General features: G+C 42.2%; 1 protein-coding gene across 4 annotated transcripts in view; it reads right to left on the reverse strand.

Annotated features, from left to right (window-relative positions):
• Window positions 1-861: 861 nt before the first annotated feature.
• Window positions 862-27,867, reverse strand: part of LOC308095376 (focal adhesion kinase 1-like) — an 83,422-nt gene continuing 56,416 nt past the window's right edge. For all 4 annotated transcript variants that reach the window (XM_080442429.1, XM_080442431.1, XM_080442430.1 and 1 more), the window contains 18 exons: window positions 25,267-25,364; window positions 25,093-25,177; window positions 24,387-24,487; window positions 23,490-23,605; window positions 23,224-23,324; window positions 22,579-22,668; window positions 21,128-21,332; window positions 20,847-20,958; window positions 20,265-20,339; window positions 18,456-18,563; window positions 18,213-18,317; window positions 13,679-13,741; window positions 11,148-11,187; window positions 10,642-10,736; window positions 7,716-7,871; window positions 6,313-6,393; window positions 5,690-5,775; window positions 862-4,039 (listed from right to left, as the gene is read on the reverse strand). In XM_080442429.1, the coding sequence (XP_080298555.1) occupies window positions 3,913-4,039; window positions 5,690-5,775; window positions 6,313-6,393; window positions 7,716-7,871; window positions 10,642-10,736; window positions 11,148-11,187; window positions 13,679-13,741; window positions 18,213-18,317; window positions 18,456-18,563; window positions 20,265-20,339; window positions 20,847-20,958; window positions 21,128-21,332; window positions 22,579-22,668; window positions 23,224-23,324; window positions 23,490-23,605; window positions 24,387-24,487; window positions 25,093-25,177; window positions 25,267-25,364 (1,844 nt within the window). In that variant the 3' untranslated portion in view covers window positions 862-3,912. The remainder of the gene's footprint in view (window positions 4,040-5,689; window positions 5,776-6,312; window positions 6,394-7,715; window positions 7,872-10,641; window positions 10,737-11,147; window positions 11,188-13,678; window positions 13,742-18,212; window positions 18,318-18,455; window positions 18,564-20,264; window positions 20,340-20,846; window positions 20,959-21,127; window positions 21,333-22,578; window positions 22,669-23,223; window positions 23,325-23,489; window positions 23,606-24,386; window positions 24,488-25,092; window positions 25,178-25,266; window positions 25,365-27,867) is intronic.

The raw sequence follows: 27,867 nt of genomic DNA on the forward strand, positions 1-27,867 counted from the left end.
TACTGTACTTAAGTACAATTTCAGTACAAAGTATTTTTACTTTACTGCAGTACTTCCAATTTTCAATACTTTTACTTCTACTCCACTACCTCTCAGATCCAAATATTGTACTTTTACTCAGTTACTCTTATTCCACTACATTTATTTGAAAACTTTAGTTACTTTGCAGATTTTGATTATTACTACAAAACATACATTAACCACGTGAGCCCTATTTACTTTGGCTGTTTGAAAATAGCTGATCTACAAGCTCACAATGCCTTGACGCGTTGTGAGCTTGTAGATCTGCTATTTTCCAAGGATTTCAATACATTCTAAAAACGTATGAAATGGAACATTCTGCATAATGAGTAGGCTACCTTTGGTACTTTAAGTACATTTTGACACCAATACGTTTGTACTTTTACTCAAGTACATTTTGAATTCTTGTAATTAGAGTACATTGCAAGTAAAACATTTGAGTACTTTTTCCACCACTGCCTCTCTTATTATGGAGGAAGAGACACAGGCAGCACTCAACTCAGTGAATAATAATTCACAGATAACCAGTTAACAGAGACCAGTTTGAATAATTAGAATCTGAAGATATTAACTTCACACCTGCTGTTGGTCTCCCTTATAGTGGCACTTTTAGATAATAGAGACTTGTGTACAACTATGGACACTGAACAAGCAGGCTATAAGCGTTTATGTACTTTATTTCTCTAACACACACACACACACACACACACACACAGAACATTGTAGGTATTTCTTTCAAACTGAAATATGAGACACGTGCCGAATGCAGAGAATGATAGACCTAGATTAAACCATTTAGAGAAGACAGGCTGCAAAAAGACTACAATCACTTTTTAAATGTAGAAGTGTTTTTATTTGCTAGGTTTAGGAACTGTACATGTGACCCCTTCTTGAAAATACTGCTCATGGGCTGAGAAAGTTACGGAGAATGAGAGAGTGAGAGAGAGAGAGAGAGAGAGAAAAAAAAAGGAGGGTGGGGTTTTAAATAGGGAGAAGAGGAAGGGAGCGTAAGAGAGAAAAGGTGAAGGGGGCTGAGGGAATGAGGGCAACATGGAGGGGGTGGGAGGGGTGAAATAAATTGGGAGATAAATAAGGTTGAGAGAGGGAGACAAAGGGAAGGACAGAAAGTTGAGAGAGGATACGAGGACAATTCCTGGAGCACACACCAGCAACAACAACAACAGTACATGCTGGGTCCTGACCTCCATTTAAAACCACACGAGCCCTAGCGTGCCTATTCTGGGTGTGTCATAATAGGCAAACATTCGGCAAAATAGCAAATAGCAAATCTAACAAGCTCACAATGTGTCGCGTTATAAGCTTGAAGATTGGCTATTTTCTGCGAAGAGATTTGGTGTAGAGGGACAAAGGTATAGAGCCCTGGGGGACACCAGTCAACAATGTATACAGGGGTTTAAGTAGTTAAGGAAACAATTGATTCCAATAAATACATTAGGCTACTGCTGTATTCCTGAATGGGTTTTCAGCTGGCACGGTTCAGATCAGGTTTGGGGTCTAGCATCTGACGTTAAGTTTGAATTGACATGTGCAGGTTCAATTCACTTAAAAAAGACAACAAGATTCATTCTTAATAGATATAGAGTGTGATTATAGTATACACAGCTTGGACAACTGACCCCCAAGGGGTACATCTAAAAACTAACACGGCTGACTGTTACCTACTGTTGCCAAGACATTACAGATTTTTGCCTATTTAACTACTTGCAACCTGGTGTCCGTATTTTGGGCATGTCATTATTGTCAAACATTTTAAAAAATAGCTAAAATAGCATATCTACAAGCTCGCAATGCGTTGAGCTTGTTGTAGATCTGCTATTTTTGTGTGACATTGTCATGCGGCGAAGTATAAAATAGAGATTAAGTGATTAAACATGGTCTCTCTTCACGTGCTGCCTGAAGTGTGTTCTTGCATGTATTCACTCACTGCGTCTCCAGTTCAGAGGCAGCGGATTAATCAACCACTTAAACCCTATACACTTCTTTGACCGGTATCCCACAGGGGTCTCTTAGTTGGTCCCCTCCTTTTTTCCATTTACACCAAAATCTCTTTGCCGGAAATAGCTGATCCACAAGCTTGTAGACCTGCAATTTTCACAGAATGTTCACCGTCACTTCATATCCACAGTGCAGTAAGTAGACTTGAGTGTGAGCTTCCAGATGAGGGTCAACGGTACGAGGAGTGACAGGACATGAAAAAATATTCTCCCCGGTCGGTGCAGCATCACACTTGGCTTCAATATATAACAAAGTCATCATATGACGGGTTTTACATATTTCCTTTCTGAAGAAACATTTCAATACAAAAATGTATTATAATTAATGCAGATGACAACCATGCTCTGTCAAGCCACGGAGCCTTGTTTTAAAAATACTCAAAGTAGTGTTTTGAGTGGCACAGGACAACTTAGGATTGATCTCTCCTCCTTAAATACCCCTCTATTTTACCCTCCCTCATCCCCATAGGTTCTTCCCCTCCATCTCTATCCCCTGTTCATCCCCAATGCCTTCCACTCTCTTTCTTGTCGACTCATAGATCGGGAAAGTGTTAAAAATAGACCTTTGTATATTTACTATGTAGTTAACTTAAAAAGTGCCCATGGATCTTTATTTGTGTTCCATTTAAAAAAGAGATAAAATTCATATTTTTCGTTTTCCAGGTGCCTGAGATAGTCTGTTGGCTATATGCCACGTGATGCCAAAGCAATAAAATTGAATGAGAAAGATGCGACATTTATGAGCGTCTAAGATACGCTAATAACCACATCACTGTCAGCTTTGTAGTGAACGCATTAACCTGGTGAAAAGAAGGAAGACAGAAAAACAAATACAGACAACAAGGCTGATAATAATGATAATAATAATAATAATAATAATAATAATAATAATTTGTAATGATATAATAAGCAGGTTTAAGCATCATCTTCATCATCATCCTCATCCTAGCTCATCTGTTCCAGTTGTGACATCTCACATACGTGGAGATGTTTACCTGTTCCTCGTGTACTCGTTTTTGTATTGTTCATAATGAATTAATCTTGTTGTTGTTTTGTTTGACTAAGTCTACAACCATTCCAGAGAGAGCCATAGAACAAAAAACTAAACAAAACTAAACGCCCACAGTCCACTGGACGAACATATCGCTAGCCTCCAGGCCGTATTTATACGTAGTTGCGCGCCAGTGTTGCGTACCGAAAACAGCCGATCTACAAGTTTGCAGATCTGCTATTTTCAATGCGCAACACAGTGCGCAACCAAGTATAAAGCAGGCAGTAGGTGTTAGCGCGCTGTGCATGCAGGACGCTGGCAGGGCTCGTTTGACGCGTTTCCTTCAATGATTCCAATCGACCTGTTGAGGTTTTTTGTGTTTAACTGGCTCTGGAGGAGACAGCATAGGAGACAAGCATTTTTTCTGGATACAGAACAACGAGACGACAAAATAAACAGAGAAAAAAAACGACAACTAAATATCGAGCAAATGTGGACGCAGCCAGACATACGCTGAGGAAGAGTTTATAAATGAATGTCTGTGTGATGGAGGAGAGGCGAGCAGAATGAAGGAGATGCAGAGAGAGAGAGAGGTTGTATCCCTAGGTTTAGTCTTTCAGGTGTACTGTCCTGTCTGTTCATCCATACATCCATGCATGTGTCCCTGTCCAATCCATCCATTGATCAATGATCCATCAGTCCACTACTTGATCGATCTGGGATCTGTCCGTCGATACCATCCATCCATCCATCGGTCCTTCCACCTCTCTCTTTGATTGGCTGAGTCTCTCCACCGTCGGGCTCCTCCCCTTTCCCCATCCTCCATCCAGATTGCCTGTGGCTGAATCTCCTGGCCCCGCCCGTCCAGTCTGATTGGATTGCAGGCTAGTGCGTGTGGCCCTGGGCAATCAACTTGAGGCGTGCTTGGTCGATGACGTCCAGCAGGTTCTTGGCATCGACAGCGAGAGCGTGAGCTGCCGTCAACATCTGTTTCTTATAGTCCTGTTGTAAGCTGAGGAGAACACAAAACATGTATGTCATTACATTTTCTTTTCTTTTTCGGTCTTCTTTTTGTCATTTTGTTATGCCTTTTTTGAATTATTTTTTTATTTAGAGTACCCAATAAGTAGCCCTTTCTCTCCCCAATCTAGTCGTTATGCTAATTAATTCCTCCCCACACTCATTTCTGTTTTGTCACTGCTGTCGTATCCTACTGACTCACCTGCCAGTGAGGGGCCCCACCAGGAGGACGTAGAGCCTTCGTCCTACTCCTCCCGCCCAACACTCCCTGCTGACAAGTGCCGCCCCAGCCCATAGGATTACGTGCAATGACCGATATCACCCTCCCCACCCGGCTTCCCTCCCCCGAACATGGGCCAATTGTGTTTGTGTAGACGCTCGACAAAGCCGGATGCACCACGTTGGATTCGAACCCACAACCTCCGTGGTGGTGGGCAGGGACTTTACCACTGCGCCACCGAGCGCTTTTGCCTTGTTTTAGATAGGTCAGTATAGATAGTCAGGAAACGAAGGCTAGAGGTAGGGGAGACAGAGAAAAGCTCCCACTCACAAGGAGCATATCGTCGGTGTCCAGGACGAACCAGCTAACTCCATTTTCAGCTTTTTTTTTTTTTTTCATAAATCAACGCTATTGAACACCCTTTACGTCTGTGTAAAAAAAAAGAAGTGAAAAGTATTAAAAAGCGCCTCTGACAAAACAACTCCATTGGATCCTCAAACTGTCCGTCAACACCACGCAACTCCCCCTCTCTCCTCTCCTACAGGCAGAGCGCGCTGGCGCAGTGAGAGAGGAGGAGCACGCAGCACATAAACAAACTAAACGGCAGGGGTTTTCTCCCCGTAGTCTGTTAAAACTATGCAGTGTACCTGTTTATCAAACTTAGCACTGACGCTAATGTTATGAAAACAAGTAATTATATTTCTAAAATCTATGAAGTGTTTAATGAGGAGAGCAATGTGACAAGAAGAAAGGAGTTCATAGCATTTCTGTCGCGCTAGTTCTACTCCAACTCCAGCTCTGTAAACCCCTCTTTGCAGAAGTTATTGTAATATTTAAAGTCCTGTTTATTATTGTAGGCCTATATAATAAGTGTCATGAAGCATCAGGGCATTAATTCACACGTTGTTGTGATGCATTGTGAGCTTGGAGATCCATTGTTAGCTTTTGGGAATTTATACCCTTTTGAAACCTCTCCCTCAGCAGCGAGTGGAGCTATTGTTGTTCGGACTCCTAACTCCATTTCAGCTGGATTTCTGCTCGTATGAAACTACTAACTCCACTTGCACTGGATTTGGGTAAAGTGTTGATAATATAATGACACATGCAAGTATCTGACAATATATAAAGTCACTATACCAACTTTGATGAGGCAGTATTGCTTTGTTTTAAAAATATAAGGTTTTCTTCATTTCCTGAAAAACTATTTAGTTTTTTCGTTTCCTGAACAATAAGCGTTTTGGAGTTAGCAGGTTCGCGCTGGACAGCAGAGATATGGTTTGTGTACTAAATGGCTGAGCTAATGTCATTGCATTTTTAATCAATCCATTAATTACCTACATTATAAACGACCAATATCTAAGTAGTACAAAATAAAAACTAGAACCCCATAAATAAATGGGAGGTGGATGTTGGTGTACCTACCTTGTCATGACATACTGCTGGGCAAGTTTCATCTTCCCTATCAACTCTGCCAGGTCTGAATTCAACAACTTCTGAGCCATCTCAATCTATTTCAACAAAAAAGAAAAAAGTCAGTAAAGCCATATATAAAGACACTTGAGTAGAACAAGTAAACCTGTGATTTAACAATTTATTAACCACTCGAACCCTAGCGTCCATATTCTGGGCATCTTGTTACAACGCGATGCATTGTGAGCTTGTACATTGGCTGGTTTCGGCGAAGAGATCCCTGGTGGACCATGGTCAACGAAGTGTAAAGGGTATAAGCTAGTATTTCTGGGTTACACTCATCAGCCCTGTCAGAGATGCTTTTAGACAGTCAAATCCTCAGTGTTGTATCCATTTGTAACTCCAAGACTGTACAAATGTAACAACATGGGCCCGTAAGGTTCTATTTGTACACTCTCAGATTTAAATGAACACAGGATTTTACTCTGTAGGCGCCCCTAAGTCAGTTGTAGAATGGACTACTAAATCCCTTATCTGTTCCAGTTAGGCCTACATGTGGGATGCGTGAATGTGTGAAGAAGACAAAGAGAGTAGCAAAAGAAGACAGGAAGACAGCGAGTGTGTCTTGCGTTTACCTCTCTGTGTGTGCTGGCTGGTAGCACCGGAATCGTCTCATCCACTGTCGCTAGCAGAGTCCTCAGTGCTAGGCCCACCTCCTACACACACACACACACACACACACACACACACACACACACACACACACACACACACACACACACACACACACACACACACACACACACACACACACACACACACACACACACACACACACACACACACACACACACACACACACACATTACTATACTTGTGAGGACGTCAACCTTTTAGGATGGCATTGAAAAATAGCTGAAAGTAACTTAACCACCAAAATAGCCGATCTACAAGCTCACAACGTGTCGCACTGCGACATGTTTTTATCTTGTTGATCGGTTATCACCTCACAATTAAGTATAAAATAGGGAAAACTCTTAACCCCAACCCCTAAACTTAACCTCTAAATCCCAACTCTTAACCCTAACCCCAACCTAAATCTTTCCCTAATTGTAAGGCTAACTCAATAAAATATAACAATATAAAACCACCATTTCTCTTGTGAGGACCATGAAAATGGTCCAGGGGGGTCCCCAGCTAAAGCAGTTAACATAGCATCACAATCATTTGAACCACTTTATCCATTTATACGTTGGCTATTCAAAAATAGCAGATCTCCAAGCTCACACCTGCTTGTACGTGAGCTATTTAACACATTGACTGCCAGAGTTTATTCATAATGTACTCACCCCTGTGCCAGCAATTTGCGTGTTTTTAAATTTTTTTGTTTTGTAATTTTTCATTCAAATAAATTCTCTGATTGTGGTGTCAAGCACGTACGACAGTTCCACCAGTAGAGAGCAGCAAATCCACACATTGATCACCTCGCTCGCCCCCTCCCAAACAGGCCTACGTCATATCCTGTCATTCACCGGATGTTATGTTTTCGACAATCCCTGACCACTGATCGGCCTGAAAACGAAGTGATACACGAAGACGATGACTGTTAGTCACCCGGACCAAAGAAAATAGAAGTTGAGCTGTCCGTTCGTTTTTTATACCGTGTGAAAAACCGTGTTTTTCCCTATTCTGGACGAAAATGACCGGAGAAAAACAATGTGACCCGGAAATGGATTTTTTTTTTACGCATCAATGCGTTCTTTTGAATGCTGGCACTCAAGCGATGGATTTGAAAGAACGCATCGATGTGATCTTGGCAATCAATGTGTTAAAAAAAATCTTCTTTTAAATCTTCTCTTCTGGGGGTCCCTGGCATGCACAAAACATTTTCAGATGGAGGGGTCCGTGGCCAAGTACAAATCAATTTGGGGTCCATCAGCTTCTTCTTCTAAACATGTATGTGACTCTGGATATGTGTGTCAGCTGAATGGCTACAAATGTTTTAAAAGGTGAACTGCATCTATCATTTGAGTCTTACCTTCACCATAGGGACGTACTCCTCTGGGGCCGCAGGCTGAATCCTACTGGACATCTCGATCACGGCTTTGACCAATCCCGTTACGTTCTCATACACTTTGTCGTTCGAGCGATCCAGATTGGCTGTGGGGGGCGGGCTGATCTCCTGGGGCTGGAGCTGGACGGACCAATGAGGAATGCAAGGACAGTAAGAAAGGTAAGGAATAAAACATCTGCCCTGCACATTTCTTCATAGTCGAATATGTGACTGTAGTTACACAGACTCTCCACCAGGTGGCAGTTGTAACATCACTAAATGAGGCACCAGGAGAGGAAACCCACACAAACATCCTCATTGTTAAGTCATGAATGAATGTTGAATTCATGTTGAATTTTATTTAAAAAAACACACACAACCTTGTAAAGCCGGCCCCTGAGTGACCTTTCCATGGCATGCCGGCGTTGTAGAAACAGAGGTGTAACATGTAGCACTACAGCGTCAGCAGCTAAGCTGTTTAAAATGACAACTACTTTTGTTGGTAGATTATATGCATTTATAACTATATTGCCTATGCATTTATTTCACAAAATACGGGCACAAAATGGGCGGACGACGTGGCAGAACACAGTCACAACGTGTCTCAAAGTGACGCGTTGTGAGCTTGTAGATCTGCTATTTTCAAAGGATATTTATACATTTGAAAACTTGTGAAATGGGACCTTCTGCATAATGAGTACTTTTACTTTTGGTACTTTAAGTACATTTTGATGCCAATACTTTTGTACTTTTACTCAAGTACATTTTGAATACTGAACTTGTATTTGTAATAGACTATTTCTACAATAGGGTATGGATACTTTTACTTAAACATTTGAGTACTTCTTTCATCACTGCTGGCACAACAATGCCCCCCTATTCCATGTCAATACGAATTGGAAGGATGGCGCAACATTCCTACCTTGAACAGGCTGTGTAAAAATGGGCAAGTGCTTCTCTGTACGTTTCTAGAATGAACAACTAGTACAATTGGATTGTTAGTATGTTAGTCAGTCCATGATGTAACCATAGACATACTAAAACTCCAATAAAAATGTAAAGACTTAAAATTATCCCAGTCTTAAACTATGTTAGATTAGTCCTAAATGTACACAGCATTGATGACTTCTAGACTAATCCAAGTGAATTCATAGTTGTTCCTTCAATGATCTTGGACAGTTAGATCTCGTGGTCAAGTTTAAGTAAAGAATCCAAAGACTATAGAAACAACACTGTCAAGACTAACTTTTAAAATCATTTTAGGGAATTTCAGTTTTTTCAGGAATTTAATTTGACTCACTGACCCACCAGGAAAGCTCAAAGCAAAGACTGTCTTTGTCAAGACAAACTGTTGCCTTTGTCATTAAGAGTTAATTTTGTACATTTTTGTAGCTGCTCTAGCTAATAGGATCAGAGGAAGGAAATAATATGAATCCTGTTTATGGGCGGATGATAATCCTCACCCACTACTATGGTGACAGACAGACTTACAGTTTGCTACTGTATTATGCCTACAGTATGTTAAATGGATACCTTGACGTAATGACTATTTAAGTTGGTTATTTGTCCTAAGTCACAAGCACCCGAAAATTACTGGCATGATTAACTGACAGCAATGGTACTGTAATTATTTCATTACACAGACCACATTAAAAAAGTGATACCAAAGCTTTTTTCTGCCATGTTGTGATGAGGAAAACTAAGAGACAATAATCCAGTGCTACGTCAAAGTATCCCTTTACAACTTTAGTGGACGTAACTAGTGACTACCTACTAAGTACTAACTTCTACAACGATAACACATACACACACAGATAGGCTTACCCTCCACGGCTATTAGGGGGGTGGGATGGGGGGGTGGAGGAGAGGGTACAGTGGAGTGGGGGGTGAGGATGATGAGGTGTGACGAAGTCACAGGAAGAAGGGGTGGATGGATGGATTGGGGGGGGAGGGGGTGCAGAGAGAAGGAGGGAGTGAGGTTGGGTGTGGGGCAATAAAGTGTGGACGGACGAATGGATGGATGGAAGGATGGAGTAAGGGGTGGGTACAATGAGGAGGAGATTAGGGGTGGATGGAATGGAGGAATGGAGGATGGATTGTGGTGATGACAGAGGAGAGAGAAGAGGGGAGAGCACGTTAGGCCAAAGCAAAACCACATGCGAGGCATTACATGGCATCGTATGAAACCCAGTAGCACAAAGCAAAAAGTACTCGACAGTCACGTGAAAGCCCACACGCTGTACCTGCAGCATGTCTCAACTCATTCAAATGACAGACTTTTATAGTGGGAGAGACAAATGGCACACGGTGGAACTTTACATCTGTGGTTTCTTAACAAAAACGTTAATGCTGCAAAACAACAGCACTTTCTATTAATTGATTGATTGATATTTTTAATTGATTGAATTTAAAGGGTCCACCATCAATGTGTTGGTATGTGCACACAGTATCCAGTATGTATGTCTGTGTTTGTAATAGATAGAAGTTGCGTGTTTCTGTATCACTAAAGGTAGCTCTCCACCAAACAGGCTACAACAGATTACTACAGACTGGCAGTCCGTTGGAAGGTGTGAAAAAAAGTTGCTGAATGCACCTGAGAGCAGACACGGCTGCTATGGTGCTAAAAATAGCCTATGGCTTGATGTCTTTTTCAACAACAAGCCCGCTGCTATCCGACGGTCGATGCTTCCCTACAACTTGCGACCCGACGTGACAGCGTATCCACCGCCCATTCAACAGCAGATTTTTGGCGCCAGACGCTTTCTAACACTTACCGCCACTAACGTCGGTGCGATGGAGAGCTACCTTTAGGGAGTGTGTTGAAATGATTTGCATACTGTAAGTGTGAGCGTGTGTGTGTGTGTGTGTGTGTGTGTGTGTGTGTGTGTGTGTGTGAGTTATGTGTGTTTACCTTGACCCCCTCGTTGTAGCTGTCCACAGGGCTAATATTGGTCAGGTGTGCGGGGGCCCCTGGGCGGGGGGGCTTCTTAGGTGGGGCCACATGTTCTAGAATGAATTAGAACAATCATCATCTTTATTTGTATTGCAACTTCCATACATACAGTAGAAAATAGCTGAAGGTACTTAGAACACAGCCTAACTATATAGAAAAAGTACAATTCTTACTAAAAGCTTCTGCGTACATAAGCTTCTGCGATAAAACATAAAAAGGTAAAATTGTAGAAATAAACGGAATGATATAAACAAAATAGCCATACAAATTAGCAATATCAACCATTTTGTACAGTCTATATAGTACAGTACAGTATATCAAACCTTTGGGTAAAGAGAGCAAAGTGTTTCACCTACTACTAAGGCTACATTCAGGCCATGGAAACATTTGAATGACAAACACAGACAAGCGTATGTACAGCATACTAAGTATGAGGCATGCCACATGTTGTGTAGTGGTCTCACCTAGTTTCCCCACAGGTTGGTAAATGTGTTGGCTTCCACCCTGTTGAGACACACACACACACACACACACACACACACACACACACACACACACACACACACACACACACACACACACACACACACACACACACACACACACACACACACACACACACACACACACACACACACACACACACACACACACACACACACACACACACACACACACACACACACACACACACACAGAATATGGAGCTTTAACTTTTCAACAACAAAAACACTTTGTTTTAACCAAAGGAAATATAATTAAACCGATTTGACCCCACAGTGCAAATTCAGTTTTCAGCTTCACCCAGCTGATTACTGCCCTGGTGGTCCAAGGGGGGGGGCAGTGCTCAGGGACACCTCGACAAATTGCCGGGGGATCACCGCGACAGGGGGACCTGGGATCTTTTGTTTCCCAGGCGGCCTCTCTACCCTTTCACTATGGCTGCCCTTAAATATATATCTCTTACAGCACAGTAATCTCACAATTCAATTCAATTCAAAGGGCTTTATTGGCATGAGAAAACATACGTTTACATTGCCAAAGCAGAAAGCATAATACAACAATACAGCAATACAATCAAAACAAAAAATATGTACATTTGAAAGTCAGAATCTTCAATAGATCAATTTCTATGTACCAAGATCACTGGGTGCAGGTATAGTGCCGGAATATACCCAATGATTAGTCTTTAGGGTGGTTGTGTTCCGTTTGATATCCTTTTCCTATCACAGCAACTCACGAATCTTGCTGCTGTGTTTGCACATTGTTGTACTTCGCCCAGCAGATATGGGAGTTTTTTGTCATTGGTCATGTTTTCAAAATCTCCGTGTGTGGTTGTAATCTGTGGGAAGTATGTGTCTCTGATGTCTTGGTACAATGGACAGACGGTTAGGAAGTGTAGCTCGGTTTCCACTTCATTTTGTGTGCAGTGGGTGCATAGTCTGTCTTCTCTCGGGATACAGGTCTGCCTGTGACGACCTTTCTCGATCGCAAGACTGTGCTCACTGAGTCTGTACCTAGTTAAGATTTTTCTTTGTTTTGGGTCAGTCACGGTGCTCAGGTATTCTGCCACTGCGTATTCTCTGTTTAGGGCCAGATAGCATTCTAGTTTACTCTGCTTTTGTGTTGCTTCTTTCCAGTGTGTCAGGTAGTTTTCCTTTTGCTGTTTTATAATTTGGTTTAGTCCAATGGGTTTTCTATCTCGTGGCTCTGTTTGTGTTTGTGCCCGGAGTTCCAGGGCCAGCTGGCTGAGGGGGCATCTCTCTAGGGTTTCGCTGTGTGTGAGTGCCTTGTTATGGAGTGCATCTAGGTCGCTTTCTTTTAGGTGGTTGTAGAACTTAAGTGCTCTCTTTTTTATTTTGATAATTAGTGGGTATCGTCCTAATTCTGCCCTGCATGCATTATTTGGTGTTTTTCGCTGGGTACGGAGAATGGATTTGCAGAATTCTGTGTGTAGGGTCTCGGTTTGGTGTTTATCCCATTTTTCAAGGTCATGGTTTGCTAATGGTCCCCAGATCTCACAACCATAGAGGGAAATTGGTTCTATCACAGAGTCCAGTATTTTAAGCCAGGTTTTAATTGGGATGTCTATTTTGATGTTTCTTTTGATAGCATAGATCTCACATGACATAATATTTAACATCTTGAAATGATGAGTTTGAATGCATAATACTGTCTCAGCCCAGTGTGTGAACGTCCTTCACAGTAAGTGTTATTCTGTGCTTCACATTGCTACGTTCCCATGAGCCCTCTGTGGTGATGTGGTTGGTGTGTGGGCAGCACCCTCCCTGGCATGCTGACAGGAATACACACTCTATCTGTCTGTCTTTCTCTCCATCTCTTACTTTCCTACTCTCTCCTTTTCATTTTCTATCCCCTGCTCTCTAGTCCATTCTTTGTGTTTCTCTTCTCTTCCGTTCCGTCTCGTCTCTCTCTCTCGCTCTCTCTCTCTCAGCATTGTCAGCGTTTCTGTCTCCATTTTCTGCTCTGTTTTTACCCAAACATTCCTGTCTCCACCAGTGTGTGTGTGTGTGTGTGCGTGTGCGTGTGCGTGCGTGCGTGCGGAGTGTATTTGTGTTATGTGCCTGTATGCATGTGGTAACAACTCTTACAGGACATGATTGAAGAGATAAACGCAAGTGTGTGTGTGTGTGTGTGTGTGCGTGTGTGTGTGTGTCTTTGTGTTTCTCTTGAGAGCCCACATTACAAGCCAAGGTGCTGATAGGAACAAGGAACTACACACACAAACTCCTGACACTTTAACAGCTCCTTGTCAACTGTAGGCCAGGCTTGACACGCTCTGAAGAATGTTATAGCTCATTCTTCATGTGGTCAATGTAAATAGAGGAACAAAAGTATAATATAACATGGCACGGAATTGTACGGAACTATGGTATAGCTTAGCACCGTATAGTAGAATATAATACAGTAGTACAGTCACGCTCAAACACATAAACAAAGTCACATACACCCATAGATATAATGCATTACTCACCGGTGATTGAAGTGTTCCATCCTCTCTGTCGATGCTTCCCCTGCTGTTTCTTGCCTCTGCCTTCTACACAGAGAGAGAGAGATAGACAGACAGACAGACAGACAGACAGACAGACAGAGGGGGATAAGAGAGAGACAGACAGAGTAGGAGAACAGAGAGAAAGTCGTTTAAAGGGAAAACCCCAAAATAAAAACCGAAGCTAACAATTTCTGTACTCCCGTTCTCTCAAAAATGACTTGCAAGCTGTTCCATTCAGTACTAGACATCAGCCAACTTTAGCCAGTGTTATGGCTAAAATGACTGGTGGTCACAGGGGCAATTTCACATGTATAATTCTTGCTCAGGCCTGGAACCATTTTAAACTCTTTGCTTTTTGGTTTAAGTGGATGCTTTTGCACAAGAAATGTGGTGACTTCTATTCGTACACTCTAATTTGTTGACAATTATTGTTGTCCACACTTTGTTGTTGTTCCTATGGGCTTTTCCCCTGACTATGCTCACAACAACTATACACATGAAAAATAAAACAAACGAGAAAGGAAAAACTGGAGTCCCCCGTTGACCATCTGGAGTATAGAAAGAAAAACATGTCCAATCAAGTTACCAAAAACATCTTTTTGCGTTCACTGCCCACACCGGACTATGCTTACAAAATCAATCAGCCAAAAAACATTTAAAAAACTTCTGCGGACAATCGACACTCTGCCACCGGCTACGGGAAACCGTAGCTTTTCATGGTAATACTTTTGGTGGGTTTACAACCCACTACCCCATTCAATTTACCATTCCCTCTTTCTGCTTAAAACCCATTTTGGGCGGGAACCCCTATTTGTAACTATACCTTTCAAGACGGGAACCCCTGTTGCTATGTACAGTGTATAGCAACATATTTGTTTTGTAATTTTTAGAGGTCTTAGAGGTCAGGTCTTAGAAGGCGTTTTTAGAATCGGCCTCAGGTCTAAATGGGTTAAGGCTGTATTCTGTAACTAATATTATATTTCCTGTTACAGATGCTTCGGTCAGAAAGCACAGGAGTAGACTCTCAAGCACATTGCTATACACACACACACACACACACACACACACACACACACACACACACACACACACACACACACACACACACACACACACACACACACACACACACACACACACACACACACACACACACACACACAGAAACCGATAACAAGTAAGTCCCAGCATTCACAAACAATCACTAACCAAAACAATTATCAATGCTGCTGGTTAGCTAGATAACACACAATGACAACATTAAAAGATCCTCTCAATCTCTGTCTAACTTTCTCCCCCTCTCTCTGTACCGTTCTGGTGAAGCAGGCCTTGAAGAGATGCATCCTGGGAGAACAAAGCCAGAAGAAGATTGGGTGATGAAGAGAGGAGAGAGAGGCCATCGAATGAATGGCAGAAAGAGAGGGGAGAGAAAGGGAGGGGAAGGGAATGTTCGACCAAATCAAGAAATGGACTCCCGAGTGTTAAATCAGGAAGGACGCAAAAGTAATGAAAGACCAAGGCAACAGGGAGCGGGAGAGAAGGCAATGTGGAAAATGACAGAAAACGTGGGATAGAGAACTGAAGGTGGGGGGGGGGGGAGGGAGAGTGAGTGAGTGAGTGAGTGAGTGAGTGAGTGAGTGAGTGAGTGAGTGAGTGAGTGAGTGAGTGAGTGAGTGAGAGAGAGAGAGAGAGAGAGAGAGAAGAGAGAGAGAGAGAGAGAGAGAAATTAAGCTCTAGAGAGTTTCAATGGAGAGAGTTCAAATTTGACAGAGAAGGAACAGTGGAAGAGGAAAAGTAAGAAAGAAAGAGAGAAAGAAAGAAAGAAAGAAAGAGGGATATAGACTGAGAAAACAAATTCCAGGAGGAAAAATCTCCACTGAGGCTCAAAGACGGTCCTTGAGAGAAAAAGATCCCGCAGTCTACCGCTTAAACTCTCCCGTCACACTGTCTTGTTTCTCTCTCCGTCTGCCTCCTCCCTCCCTCTCTGGGTTCCTCCTCCCTCTCTCGCTCTCTCCGTTTCTCCCTTCATCTCTCTCTCTCTCTCTCTGATGACTGCCTCCCTACTCTCTTATTCCCCTCTCTCTCTCTCTGTTGCTCTTGCCAATCCCACTTCCTTTATCCCCTCCTTCTCTCACTCTCGCTCTTCCTCTCCAAACTCCATCTCTCTTTCTCTGGGCCTGCTCTGTCTTCCTTCTCACTTTTCAAAACAAACAGTGGGTTGTGTATTTGACTAGCAGATCAAACAGAAATATGAAAGGTGGGGAGACTGGAGCAGCTCGGACAATAAGCCTCTTTATTATGAAGGTACGTACAGGACAAAAAGACTGACGTTTTGATGTTAATCTTCCTCAGGGTAATCGAAGGAAGCTGTGGTTAACCCATCCATGTCATTTTAGATTTCTTTGGTTATTAAAAAATAGCAGATATACAAGCTCATAGCACAGCACCGAGTGTCGCGCTATGAGCTTGTAGATCTGCTATTTTTTTTTTAATCGTGACAATTTGTGCAAATCTTTGAATATGTATATTTTTAAGCGAACATTTGTAACTCAAATCTTTGCTTCTGGGGGTCCCTTTAACTAAATATTTTGATATGGAGGTCGGCGACCAAATACATATCATTTTGGGGGTCCTTGGCATGAAAAGGTTTGGGAACCGCTGATATAGAAACATAACATACGACCTGTTAGGATTTAGAAGACATTTGTAGATAAGTTCCCGGATTGAATGGGTTAACATCGAAACAAGTGTCAGCTAGCACATTCCCAGTCAAAAAAAAAAACTAAGAAAAATCAACAACTTTCTTTTCACTGCAGCTGCAACAGCAGCTGTATGGACCAGATATCAGGTGGTTGACTAGTGTGGATATGAGCTGATTTTCTTCAGTCTAGAATGAATTAAAAACACAAATGTGTCCTTAGTGGGAGAGGATTGAAAATGGCTGCAGACACTGCGTACAATACATCAATAGGGGAAAAATACTGTGGGTTGCCAGATAACGCCAGCTTTATAGTTAGTTGCATGCCGGTGTCGCGCATAAAGCTTGCAGATCTGCTATTTTCGGTGCGAGACACCAGTGCTTAACAAAGTATAAATCAGGCTTATGAAACGCGACATCTGTATGGTTTGACCTGCCAGGTCGGCCATGAGAGATTTATACTGTCGCATGAGAGCATGAAAATGTGTGCTTCATCTGTAAACACTTTGGCAACCCAACCAAGCATATCGTTGCAGTCAGGCAGAAACCTTGTATCTCCATATGTCAACTTTTTATCTTTTTTCATAAATGAATGCCCCGTCGTACAACAGTGCCTCACAAAAACAGCTAAAATAGTCGATCTACAAGCTCATAACATGTTGCGCTGCTATTTAGGCTGCTTTTAAAAAACAATTAAAGTCGTCTGTGGGTTTTATAAATATTGAACCAATGAAAAGTAAGAACAAGAGAATGGTTACTAAATAACAACTACATTGGATCCAATGGAACACAATAATATTTTTCCTGATAAGTAACGGTTTTGGACATACAAGGTTTCCAGCCGACAGCAACGATATTAGTAGGTTTGAGGGGTAGAGGGAAAGAGAGGGGGGGGGGGGGCACATTAGATGCCAGATACGTGTATCTTTCAGCTCTTTCTTTCCATCCCAGTACACTGTCTACCTCTCTCTCCCCCCCTCTCTCTCGCCATCAGTCTTCCACCTGGCTCAAAAATGAAAACACTCATCAAGGAAAGGAGGACGGCATGACCAGGAGAAGAGAAGAAAAACAGAGTTGTTTTGCAGGAAGAGGCGTGTTTTTTCTCCATGGTGCCTGGTTTGATGTAAACTGAGCAGGTGTGTGTGTGTGTGTGTGTGTGTGTGTGTGTGTGTGTGTGTGTGTGTGTGTGTGTGTGTGTGTGTGTGTGTGTGTGTGTGTGTGTGTGTGTGCGTGTGTCAATGCCCTTTTGAGTAGCTACAAAAGATACAGGCCACCATTCATTGTCAATGGAAACCAGCGACACGAAGATACAAAGATATACATCCGACGTTTGTAGCTGCTACAACAGCTACAAAATAGTTGAGCTGGTTTCAACTTCAGCCATGAAGATACAAAGCTACACATACGCTGTGTAGCTTTGTGTCTTTTGTATCTGCCAGTGTGAACGCAGCATTAGGTTTGTGTGTGTTTGCCTTTCTGTTTTCCTCTATGTCATTGTCCCAATTCAATGCTGTATCATTGCTGTCGGGCAGAAACCTCCCATCTCCATATTTCAACTTTTTAGTTTGAGTCCCCCCCCCCCCTAAATTAAACCCCTCCACTCCACGAATACCACACTTAAAAATCCAGTGATTTTTGTATACATGCATTTGTAAGTATACTGTGTTTTATGTCGTTTTTTTATGTAGATATACTACATACCCAAAACAATGTTAGAATTAGTAGATCGCATTTAATTGGGACGCAGCATACTCTATGTGTGTGTGTGTGTGTGTGTGTGTGTGTGTGTGTGTGTGTGTGTGTGTGTGTGTGTGTTACCATGAGGCTCTCCTCTTGTTCCAGCCATCGTTGGTCATCTTCCATTTGTTGCTGTTGCATCATCAGTCTTTCCTCCATCATACTTGTTCCAACACACCCGCCATCCTTCAGGACACATAGGATCCATATGGACATTTCACACACTTGGTTGGCCTAAACATTTACTCACTTTCACGTGTAACCTAGTCAATTCAAGTGTGTGTGTCTGTGTGTGTGTGTGTGTGTGTGTGTGTGTGTGTGTACCTCCATGGTAGGGCTCCAAAGTGCGGTGTGTTCTGGTCTGTGCTGGTTCCAGGTCTCATGAGGGGGGTAGACACCCCCGACACCCCCCACCCCACCATGGGCTGACGCCTAGAGAGAGACAGGAGCCACAGAGAGAGACGGGCAGAGAGAGAGAGAGAGAGAGAGACAGAGACAGAGAGAGAGAAACCAGAGAAAGAGACAGACAGATAGAGATAGGAGACAGGGAGAGAAAGGCAGGCAGGCAGACAGACAGAAAGAAGACAGACAGAGAGAGGAGGTGGAGAGAGTTAGGCAGATAAGAGACAGAAGACAGAGAGAGAGAGAGAGACAGGCACAGAGCCAAAGGAGCCAGAAAGAGAGACAGGAGATTAATAACTGATTAATTAGTTCTTGAAGTAAAAAAAAAAGGTAAAAGAATGAGAAATAACACTCCTCCTCCTCCTACTAATAATATGTTTAGAGCAGTGGCTCTCAGAGTGAGTGTGGTCCAGGGACCCTCAGGTTTCGCAAGATACAATATTTGTTTGAGCGGCGCAATTACATATGAAGTCAAAGCAAAGACGCCACTTGGCTTGACGTTGCATCGAGCAGCACGAATGAGGCGATGTGAACGTGTCTTCGCTCCAGATGGACAATCCCAGCGGAGGCGGAGTTCGCTTAACGTTTACCAACGCTCGCTGACCAGCGCGACCAAAGTGAAGTGAATCAAGTGACTAGAAAGATATTTCATCTTGCGGTGGGAATGCAACTTAAGAGTGTACAATACACTCCAATGAAAACGTTTTGAGAAACACTGGTTTAGAGCAGTTGCAGTATTCATCTTAGTCCAACTCCAGGCCACCTGGGGCCCCCAGACCTTACTTGGAGAACCCCTGAACTAGTGGTGGTTGTTATTACAACTTGTGATATGATGAGGGTAAATAAGCGTTGAAAGTCTACACTCCTTATAAGGCCACAGAGAGAGGAGAGAGAGAGCGCATACAGCCTTAAGATTGAGAGTATGTGGTGTGTGTGTGTGTGTGTGTGTGTGTGTGTGTGTGTGTGTGTGTGTGTGTCAGAGAGAGAAAGAGAGAGAGAGAGAGAGAGAGAGAGAGAGAGAGAGAGAGAGAGAGAGAGAGAGAAAGAGAGGAGAGTTATAGCTCTGCAGGAAATGCCTGATGTCTGCTTAGTTTATGAGCTGAAAGAATAACTAGAGGAACTCTCGTTCTCTCCCTCTCAGTTTCTCTCTTCATCTCGTTTTGAACCAAACACACGCCTCTCTCTCTCACACACACACACACACACACTCTCCCTGCTTCAATAGCCTGTATAGTCTGATTTATACTTCGACGGTGGCATGTGCAAAAAATAGCCGATTGTATGCATTGTGAGCTTGTAGATTGCCTATTTTCAGTGAGCAACACCATCGTATGATGTACGACGGACAATAAGCATATTTCTACCCGTCTTTTGACCCAATCTAGTAACAACTAGTCCATTAAGGCACATGAACTCAATCTGAGGCGTTGTAAAGTGTGGATTGATAAGGGTTTAAATCGGCTCGAATCTAGATAGAATAAAAACATGCAATATAAACATAATTACTATGCTTGATTGATTTATGCTTAGTTCTGAAAATAACTGCACACAACGTGTCACAGCCTGACGCGTGTGATCTTTTAGATCAGCTATTGTGGTGTCTCGGCACCCACGTGCAGCTAAGTATAAATTAAGCCGTAGAAACATCACACTGTCTGAGCTGTGTGTGTGTGTGTGTGTGTGTGTGTGTGTGTGTGTGTGTGTGTGTGTGTGTGTGTGTGTGTATGTTACCGGGTAGTGGTTGTGCTGGGGACTAGGGAAGAAGCCTTCACTTGAGCGAGGGCTGGGGTAGCCTGGTCTGCTAGGCTAGATACAGAGAGAGATAGAGATAGAGAGAAGTTGGTTTCTGCATCATTATAAACCTCTATAGTGTAAGTCACTGGTTCCCAAACGTTTTAGCTCGAGACCCAAAAGAGAAATTTGATGTCTACCCAGGACCCAAGCTAGTGAAAATAGTAGATCTACAAGCTCACAACGTGTCACGATGCGACATTGCGACACGCTGTGAGCTTGTAGATCGGCTATTTACACTACTTATAATTTATGGAATTACTTTTATTCTTATTTATATTAATATAATATTATTATATAATTTTTATACTAATCTTTGAATTAGTTTTTAATTCATGAGCAGAATTAATTATTATTATTTCTGTTTTTAATAATAATTAAAAACAGAAATGTAGGAAACTAAAAATAAGGGGATATTTACTCATAAAAATAAATAAATAAATCCCGAAACCACTGTTTGGGAAACAGTGGTTTTAAGTGACCACCAGACAGAAAAGGGACACAGACATCAATCAGTCTTACTTTAGGCGGTGCTTCATCAGAGCCTCCAGAGTCCCAGGACACTGTGACCTGCCTCCTCATCTCCATACGGAGTCGCTCCTCCTGCTGCATCTTCTCCTCCTCCAGGATAGTACTGCACGCACACGCGCACACGCACGCACACACGCACGCACACACACGTCAGGTTGAATCTCTCCGAAATATGATGGGACGGCGGGTTTGAGATCCTTCACAAAATGTGAAAAATATTCAGAAAACATGATATAGTATTATACATGTGGTGTTGAATTGTGAGTGGATACCTGAGTTGTGTTTTGAGTTCAGTGAACCGCGGCCTCTTGCTGGGATCGTACGACCAACACTTGGTCATCAGACTGTACAGGGTGGGCGGGCACTGTGGGGGCATGGCCAATCGCTCGCCGTTCTCTATCCTGCCAATCACGTCGTTGTTCTTCACCCCCTGGAAGGGCTTGATGCCATACATCAAGATCTCCCACATACACACACCTGGACGGACAGAGAGGGAGAGGAGACAGACATAGTTTATATGTGTATGCAGCGCGCACGCACGCACACACACACACACACACACACACACACACACACACACACACACACACACACACACACACACACACACACACACACACACACACACACACACACACACACACACACACACACACACACACACACACACACACACACACACACACACACACACACACAGATCAGAGCAAAGCCTGAATTATGCTCACTTCAGAACAAGCTTCAGATGTGCATTATTTCTGATGATTCTTTTCTTTTAGGGGGAGGGGGTGTGTATTAAGAGCATCAATCATTTTAATACAAGACAAATAAGAGACAAAGGAAAAACAATATGTTATATATATATTTATATATACACACACACACACACACACAATAAACAGAAAGCACCAAATAACATAAAAAGGACATATCCCCCACCCAAACCCTCCCCCCACGCATCCCCAGAATCGCACAATGCTTTTTTGTTTAAACATTGACATCAAGATCATTTGCAACAATAATAGACTAAGTGAGTGGACATGGCATCAACTAAGAGGTCTCATTGAAGGGAAATGATTCAAGTTTTTAAAGTGATTCAAGGTTTTAAAGGTCTTATGGTCTTACCAATGTATGCTAGTCCACATGGGCATTTAGGAATGTATATGACATTAGCAGTAGAACATGAGAAGACACCATGGCATTGCTGGCTATGACCACATGGGTCATTGCCAGAGGGGACAGATGTAAGCTTAATGCGAGTGATGAAGGGGGAGGTACTGATCTCACCAGCATGTTATGTAGGTTAGGGGGTCTCTTGTATACCAAATGAAGGGGCTTAGAAAAACAGTACTGTTCAGTCTAGAAAGGCAAAGAGATTACCCAGAGCTGTGTAATGCCTTATAATGAATATGTAACAACAGTGCAACAATATAAAGATCATCAACAAACAAGCTATTGAAAATATTGTAAAAATCAATTGGTAAATATGTCCTATGTGGGGTGGCCAATGTTAGACATTTTATTTAACTAAATAAACAGCACTACAATGATATATGTGGGAGGTGGGGTGGCGGCTGCAAGCAAACTAATACAATCATTTGAAGACTCTTTGGATAGCCTTGTGCATATTAGAGTAAAACACCCAAATATTTAGGAAGTCATGGAAGGAGGAAGAAATATATATTTTTTGTATTATAGACACAAAATAAAGGCTTTGACTCACCGAACATCCAGACATCACTGGCTGAGGTGAATCGTCTAAAGTTGATAGACTCAGGAGCCATCCATTTGATAGGCAGTTTGCCTTTAGAAGCTGACACGCACACACATTTACAGTGTTAACAAATTGTGGAGTCACAAGTATAATCACTTATAGCATTGAGTGAGACTGATTATAAAGGACTATGTCATTTTGGAGCCTGCCATTAAAAAGACTTGAAACCAAATCTGTACAAATCTGTTATTTTTCATGATTCAAATTCAAAAATAGCAGCGCTGTTGTATGATCAAGTAGGGTGTAAATTAACAAAAAAACGGTGAGACAGCAACGATAATTTTATTTGTTGTCACACAGTAGTTCACTTGGGTCCCCAAAAGCCTTAAAAGTCCCCAGCACCTGAACATCCATGGCAGAAAAAAAGACTGCACTACCAGTACATAACCAGAAGGTGGCAACAGAGAATAAGCAACAAAAAATATATATCATAAATAATAATAAAAATGTATCAGTACAGAAAGCTGTGTGTGTGTGTGTGTGTGTGTGTGTGTGTGTGTGTGTGTGTGTGTGTGTGTGTGTGTGTGTGTGTGTGTGTGTGTGTGTGTGTGTGTGTGTGTGTGTGTGTGTGTGTGTGTGTGTGTGTGTGTGTACCTTTGTAGTATGAGCTATCCTCCATGTATCTCGACAGACCAAAGTCTCCCAGCATCACACAGTCCACTGCTGAGACCAACACGTTGCGTGCTGCTATGTCCCTGGAAAGCCACAACAGCCAAGATTAGGTCTCATGCCAGTGCAAGATTCACATAGATTCATACTTTATTGTTGCCCACAGAGGAAATGGGTTTGCACAATTAAATATTGAAAACACTCGGCTATGACCAGCAAAGCTATGTCTGTGTGTGAGTGTGAGTGTGTACCTGTGTACAAAGCGCTTGCTCTCCAGGTAGGCCAGTGCTGTGCTAAGTTGGTAGGCAAACAGAATGAGAGTAGCCAGGTCTAGATTGTATTTCCTCACCTGCAGGAATGAACGCAACTACAGAGACACAGACAGATAGGAAGAGAGAGAGAGAGAGAGAGAGAGAGAGAGACACAGACAGATAGGAAAAGAGAGAAAAGAGAGAGAGAGAGAGAGAGAGAGAGAGAGAGAGAGAGAGAGAGAGAGAGAGAGAGAGAGAGATAAAGAGAGGTAAAGGGAGATAAGTCAAAATAGAAAAAAGTCATAGTCATCCCCTCTTGCTGTATTTATTTATTTGTAATGTCGACTAATTGATGTTGCTGAGTTTGTGTACAAGAGTGTTTGAGTTAGAGTTGGTGATTTTGAGTTGTTTTTTTGTCTGTCAGATTGTGAGGTGTTTTTTCCTGAATGGAAAGTCAGGCTGAATCAAACATTCTCTCCAAAGGGCCTTTCTGTGTGGAGTTTGCATGTTCTCCCCGTGTCTCCTAGGGTAGGTACCCTCACAAAAACATGCAGTAATCCTGGTCACTATACTGCCTTCCCCTGGCCAGCCGGGGCGCCTGATGGAGGGGAAGGGAACTGGTTGGAATAACGTGTTCCTTCCACGCGCTACGTCCAACCAGGGAAACTCTCCGATGTCAGGTGACAAGGTGGTCAGTTGGCTCTCATGCATTGAAGGAGGCATGAGCTCGGCCCTGGCCTCCCTAGGTTGGCAGAGGGAAGGTAGTGCCCAGGATTACATAGACAATTGGCACTGGGTGTAAAAAATAGGGTTACAAAATCGCGGGATAAAAATTTAGTAAAAAAAAAAAAAACATTCTCTCCATCTCTCTCTCTTCCACACCCAGTGTCATGGTACCTCTCCCAGAGTGCATAGCTCCATGATGATCCACACAGGGTTCTCTGTGATGACCCCAATCAGCTTCACGATGTGGGGGTGATCAAACTGACGCATAGTCACTGCAGAGAGAAATGATGAGTAATGAGAAACCGCTGACCTTTCTCTGGATGACAGTGCTGCGCTCAATGCTGCGTGGGATCTCCTGCAGCACTTTCCCTTGTCAAAGCCGCTGATCATTACTTTGAATGTCATACTAAGACAGGGGTCTTCAACAGGGGGTCCGGGACCCCTAGGGGGTCCTCAGAGTTACTACAGGGGGTCCGGCAAATCTTTGTGTGATGGGAAACATTTGCCGAAAATAGCAGATCTACAAGCTCTACAACGCCTCGCGCTGCGAGGCGTTGTAGAGCTTGTAGATCTGTTATTTTCAGAGAGGCGGTGTAGAGGGAAAAAGAGCAGACCAAGTAAAGAGCCAACGGTCAAGTTGACTAAATATTGAGGGTTGACTGAAAGCTGACTGGAAATATCAGTCAAAGAAATATGTCAAACAAGTCTATAAAGCTATCTATGGAATAGTTCAATCGGCAACACGGTTTTATACAATATATAATGGGGGTCCCTGCTTCATCTCTCTCTCAGCTAAAGGGTCCTTGGACTGAAGAACTTTGAAGACCCCCGTACTAAGATACAATTAAAGTGCACGCAAGTGCAGTTGCGGTCTTACGTGCTTCTTGTAGGAACTTCTCTCTGACGCTGTCTGATGTGCAGTTCTTACAGGTCTTGATGGCAACGTTCGAGGGAGCCTTGTCCTATGCAGCATACACAAGTGACAGGTTAGAAGGCAGGGTTAGGCAAACGTGTTGTAGAGACATAAAAGTGTTGGGAGTGTCTAATATACCGGGCTGCTGTAGACTCCTTGGTGAACATCACCGAACTGGCCCTCTCCAATGCAACGCCCCAACTCTATCCTGTCCCTCTGGATCTCATAGTCCCGAGCTGAGAGGAGAGGAAAACCAAAGAATTACACACAAATACGTTTTGAGCTCAGGTTCTTCTGTGATCGTTTGAGTTCAATTTCCATAAATCAGAAACATATGCCATGCACATTACAACACAAAATCTCTCACTCTCGCTCACACACCCGAATGTGCGCGCACACACACACGCACACTGAATAAATGAGTGTTTACATGCACAGTAGCATACCTGATTTTCTTCCCTCTTAAACTGTTATGTAAACATATTTTGTTTACAATAACCTAGATTCTTAACTTGATATTTAGCTTAAGCCCATTGCATTTTAGGCAGGACAGTGAGGCATACTGTATCCATCTAACTGTATCTATCTACTATATGGCTACTTCAATTTAATAGCCTTAATGGCATCCTCAAACTATTCTGTATTCATGTATATTTTGATACTGGTTATGACAAGAGATATATGACATCTATCTATATGAGCTGCACGATTATGGCTAAAATGCATTATGGCTAAAATGATCATACTAATTATTTTGCTTAATATTGTAATCCTGATTATTAATCACAATGATTATTTTCGCCAAAATTGTGCTTATATGTGCCATATTTTTAGTCAGATGTATGTAATGACCTCAATGAGCCTGATGGATGGGGAGATGGGTTGTACAGTGTTCTGGATATATTACATTTTCATCTTTTCGTTCAAAAACTTCGTTCAAAATATTAGATTTGTCCTACAGAACTACCCTTTACTTCCAAATTACCATTCTGGATAAAAACAAAACCCTTCCACACAGGGGACATTACACAATAATTAATTAATTCACAGTTCACACGACAGAGAACAAGACAACAGCCACAATTGACCAAAACATTTCGTAAAAGACATGAAGGAAATGAAATAAACAATAACCATGAAAAAGGCTAATGAAAACCATGCCCCAAAACAAAGCAACAAGTCAAGTCATTCAGCTGAAGAGGCTTAGAGAGATGTTTCTCATGTTCACAAAATACTGATTGAAATGTCCACAATAATTAAAATAACATTGTGGGTTTTTGGGCGGAGTTCCATTTTAAGTCCAAGACCAAAGCTGAATGACTTTCAATCCAGATACAGTATATAACACCAACAGACATGACAACAAATCGTAAATGAGATAACTCAACCTTTTTCAATTTCAGTCTATTAATAATATTCTTGACCAGACAGTTGGCACAAACAGGATATAATTATTTTGCCGCCCAAAAGACTTTAACACTGCTAAGTATTAACACATTTAGGTACACTACAGTATATACATACAATATATTTTCTCCAAAAATGTGTCACATGCATGGCAGAGAAAATTAACAAACAAAAATGTAAAAGGTCAAGTTATCCTGGTACGAGAGAGGGAGAGAGACAGAGAGAGGTCATTTTACCTTGAACTATTCCATAGCACACTGTGTTGGCATTGGGAGGAGAAAGAGAGACAGAGAGACAGACAGACAGAGCCAGACAGCTGCTTTAAGATTGAGAATAGCTCAGAAAACTCATTCACACACGTAGTAGACGCACAAACAACGACATACATACAGGCACCGGTACACAGTAAAAACCTCAGTGGTAATTTTGCAGCATAACCTTGGTATATGTACAGTTGAGTATGTTAATACAATATAAACTATAAAAAACTTTCTGTCACCACCGCACTCTGTCCACAAATCAGAAAGCGGAGGCTCACACTCAGAAATAAAAGTCAATGTTTTCTTTTATGCGCCGTATGCCTCAATGACAGATGTTTCGGCCATCTAGCCTTCACCAGTTACGAGTGTAAATTATGCTTGACGCTCCCAACAGTGACTGATGAAGGCTGGATGGCCGAAACGTCTGTCATTGAGGCATAAGGAGCGATAAAAGAAAACATTTGACTTTTATTTCTGAGTGTGACCCTCAGCTTTTTGATTTGTAATACAACTACTGTACAAAAGTCTCGATGCTTGCGCGCAAGACCCAAGTTTGAATTCCGGGTCGAACACAAATCTTACGGATTACAGATTTAGTTCAGAGAGTGTACAAGTGTAGATGGTTATACTTGTAAACTCTCTAACGAAAATTACAAATGGTCCAATTAACACTAAGGATTTTATTGTGTAAAGGTGGGAAGCATGAGGTATGCGTCTTCATTTTATATCTGATGTTGTGTGAATTAATAGAATGGCATTGAATGCGTGAATTGCAGAATGAATGGAGGAAAGAAATGGAATAATGAATGGCAGAATAAATAAATGACAAATATGACATGATATCAACAGCCATGGAATATCTCAGTAGCATAATGTGACAAATATGCATTGGACCATAATTGCTAAGTGTTTTTAGCTCAGTCTACTACAAATAGGTAAGCATATGCATATGAGCATATGAGTTTGCACACCACACATACAGGAGGAAAATATCTGAAGACATGCAATCAGGGGAATTCACAGAAAACGAAATGGAGACGTACAAGGTAACAGCAAAAGATTGTAGCTGGTA

The sequence above is a fragment of the Gymnoscopelus braueri genome (assembly GCF_963280865.1).
Source record: "Gymnoscopelus braueri genome assembly, chromosome: 11".
Taxonomy (NCBI): Eukaryota; Metazoa; Chordata; class Actinopteri; order Myctophiformes; family Myctophidae; genus Gymnoscopelus; species Gymnoscopelus braueri.